The 1,942-nt window shown below is 62.6% G+C and overlaps 1 protein-coding gene across 1 annotated transcript; it reads right to left on the reverse strand.

Annotated features, from left to right (window-relative positions):
* Nucleotides 1-568: 568 nt before the first annotated feature.
* On the reverse strand, nt 569-1,941 carry HGH1 (HGH1 homolog; the record flags this gene model as incomplete). The annotated part of the gene is made up of 5 exons (XM_006775166.2): nt 569-1,069; nt 1,154-1,276; nt 1,355-1,446; nt 1,633-1,731; nt 1,842-1,941. Coding segments are annotated over 5 exons (594 nt in total), but the record flags the coding sequence as incomplete, so codon positions are not given.
* Between the last annotated feature and the right edge of the window lies 1 nt (nt 1,942).

The following is a 1,942-nucleotide window of genomic DNA, read 5'->3' on the forward strand; positions in this document are numbered from 1 at the left end:
ACAGGGTCTGGGTCAAGTGGAAAGGTGGAGAGGATGAAGGGGAGGCAGCACCCCACTAGTGCTCCCAGGACAGGCTAAGGTGGGGGGGTCGGGGTGCAGCTGTAGGAGAGCCCAGGGACAGGCTGCAGCTGGTGAAGGTCTCAGGTCAGGCCATGGAGGCTGAGGGTCAGCAGAGGGCCCAGGTGGAGGGACTTGGGTGGGACTGGCAGGAAGGGGCACTGCTCACACCTGGTGGCTGCCTGGGCCTCGGCCCGTGGAACCCTGGGACGAAAGTGCCAGCTGGCCTCTCAGGCTTGCAATGTCCAGCCCTCCCCCTGGCCCCCCAGCTCTGGAGGACGGGCATTGCTCCCCAGGCTAGCCTGGCGGAGGCACCTGAGAGCCACAGGACCTGGCCAGCTCCTCTGAACAAGTTGCATTTTAAAAATATATATATTTTTATTGATTTGAGAGGAAGGGAGAGGGAGAGCGAGAAAAACATCAGCGATGAGAGAGAACTATGATCGGATGCCTCCTGCACGCCCCATGCTGGGGATGGAGCCTGCAACCCGGCTCAGTGTGCCTGACCTGACCGGGAATCAAACCATGACTCCTGGTTCATAGGTCAATGCTCAACCACTGAACCACGCTGGCCAGGCACCAGCTGAATTTTTGCTCAAGCAACAGGGCACAGGGAGGTGCCCGCAACCCTCCAATGTTTCAGGGCATTAGCCCGAGAGCCCTCAGCATGAACCCTGAGCTTAAGTGTAGCTCTGATTCTCAGTAGGGCACAGCCTCGGAGCAAGGTGACCCAGAGCCCTTCAGGCAGCTGCAGGAAGGCCTGATCTGGGAGGCCAGGACGGGTGGGCTCGTCAAGGTGGGCCTGGAGCTGGCGGTGGCCTGTGCAGGTGCCTCAGGTGGGTGCAGCCCCCTCCGCCTGTGGCTCTGGAGATAGCTCCCGCTCCTGCTGCTCCCGCAGGCACTGCTCCTGCTCCTGGCGGTCCAGCTCCTGCAGCTGCTGCTCCACATCCTCAGGCACCTGCACTTCCAGCAGGTTTTCCATGCCACGCTCCGGCTCATCCCCAATCAGCACCTGCAGCAGCGGAGGCAGGTGAGCAGGCGCTGGCACACCGTGGGCACGCCCTCCCCCCCTCCCCCTCCCAAACCCTGCACCCACCTGGATGAGTTTCTCACAAGTCCCCCGCACATCAGACTCAGGCTCCCAGCTGTGCAGCTCTCGGAGAATCAGGTAGGCTCCCTGGTCCCTCACCTGCTGCCGACCAGGTGCTGTGGCGGTCAGCTGAGAGAGAGCAGACATTAGCCAGGTGTCAGCGTATGTGTTGGGGGGTGGGGTTCCTGCAGCGGGACCCCTGCTCACCAGCATGATGGCCTCAATGAGCATCTTCCGGATGTCAGCATCAGGCTCCCGCTGCTTGTCTGGTGGCAGGTACTGCAGGTCCACGGGCAGCCCTAGGGTGGATGTGGGAGTCCTTGGGTCCCTGTGCTGGGCCACCGGGCCAGACCCCACCTTTGTCAGCCCCATCTGTGCTCAGCCACTCGTGCTAGGTGGTTTCAGGATGGGGACAACTCCTCACCCTCCCACGCCCGTCCTCCCTCCTGCTAAGCCAAGCCTGAGGCTCCACCTAAGCCACTCACGCTCCATCTCCTCCTCAGAGAAGTCCTCAGGCCCAGCCAGGGGCAGTAGCAAGAAGGGGAGAATGTCCACCTGGGGCCCCAGCAACCATTCGTGGTGTCCTGGAGGGGATAAGAGACGGGGATGGGGGCCACTCCAGTCTAGAGGGGCCCTAAAATTCAGTCTCCCCCTTCATTGCCCCCCATCGCCATGCCTCCCGCCAACCACTCACGGTGCTCGAAGCAGCAGTTTCGCAGCGTCCCCACGACCCCGCCCCTGCGCACTGTGGAGTCCGGGTACTGGGTGAGGGGCAGCAGCCGCTGGACCACGCAC

Source organism: Myotis davidii, unplaced genomic scaffold, assembly GCF_000327345.1.
Source record: "Myotis davidii unplaced genomic scaffold, ASM32734v1 scaffold1509, whole genome shotgun sequence".
NCBI lineage: Eukaryota > Metazoa > Chordata > Mammalia > Chiroptera > Vespertilionidae > Myotis > Myotis davidii.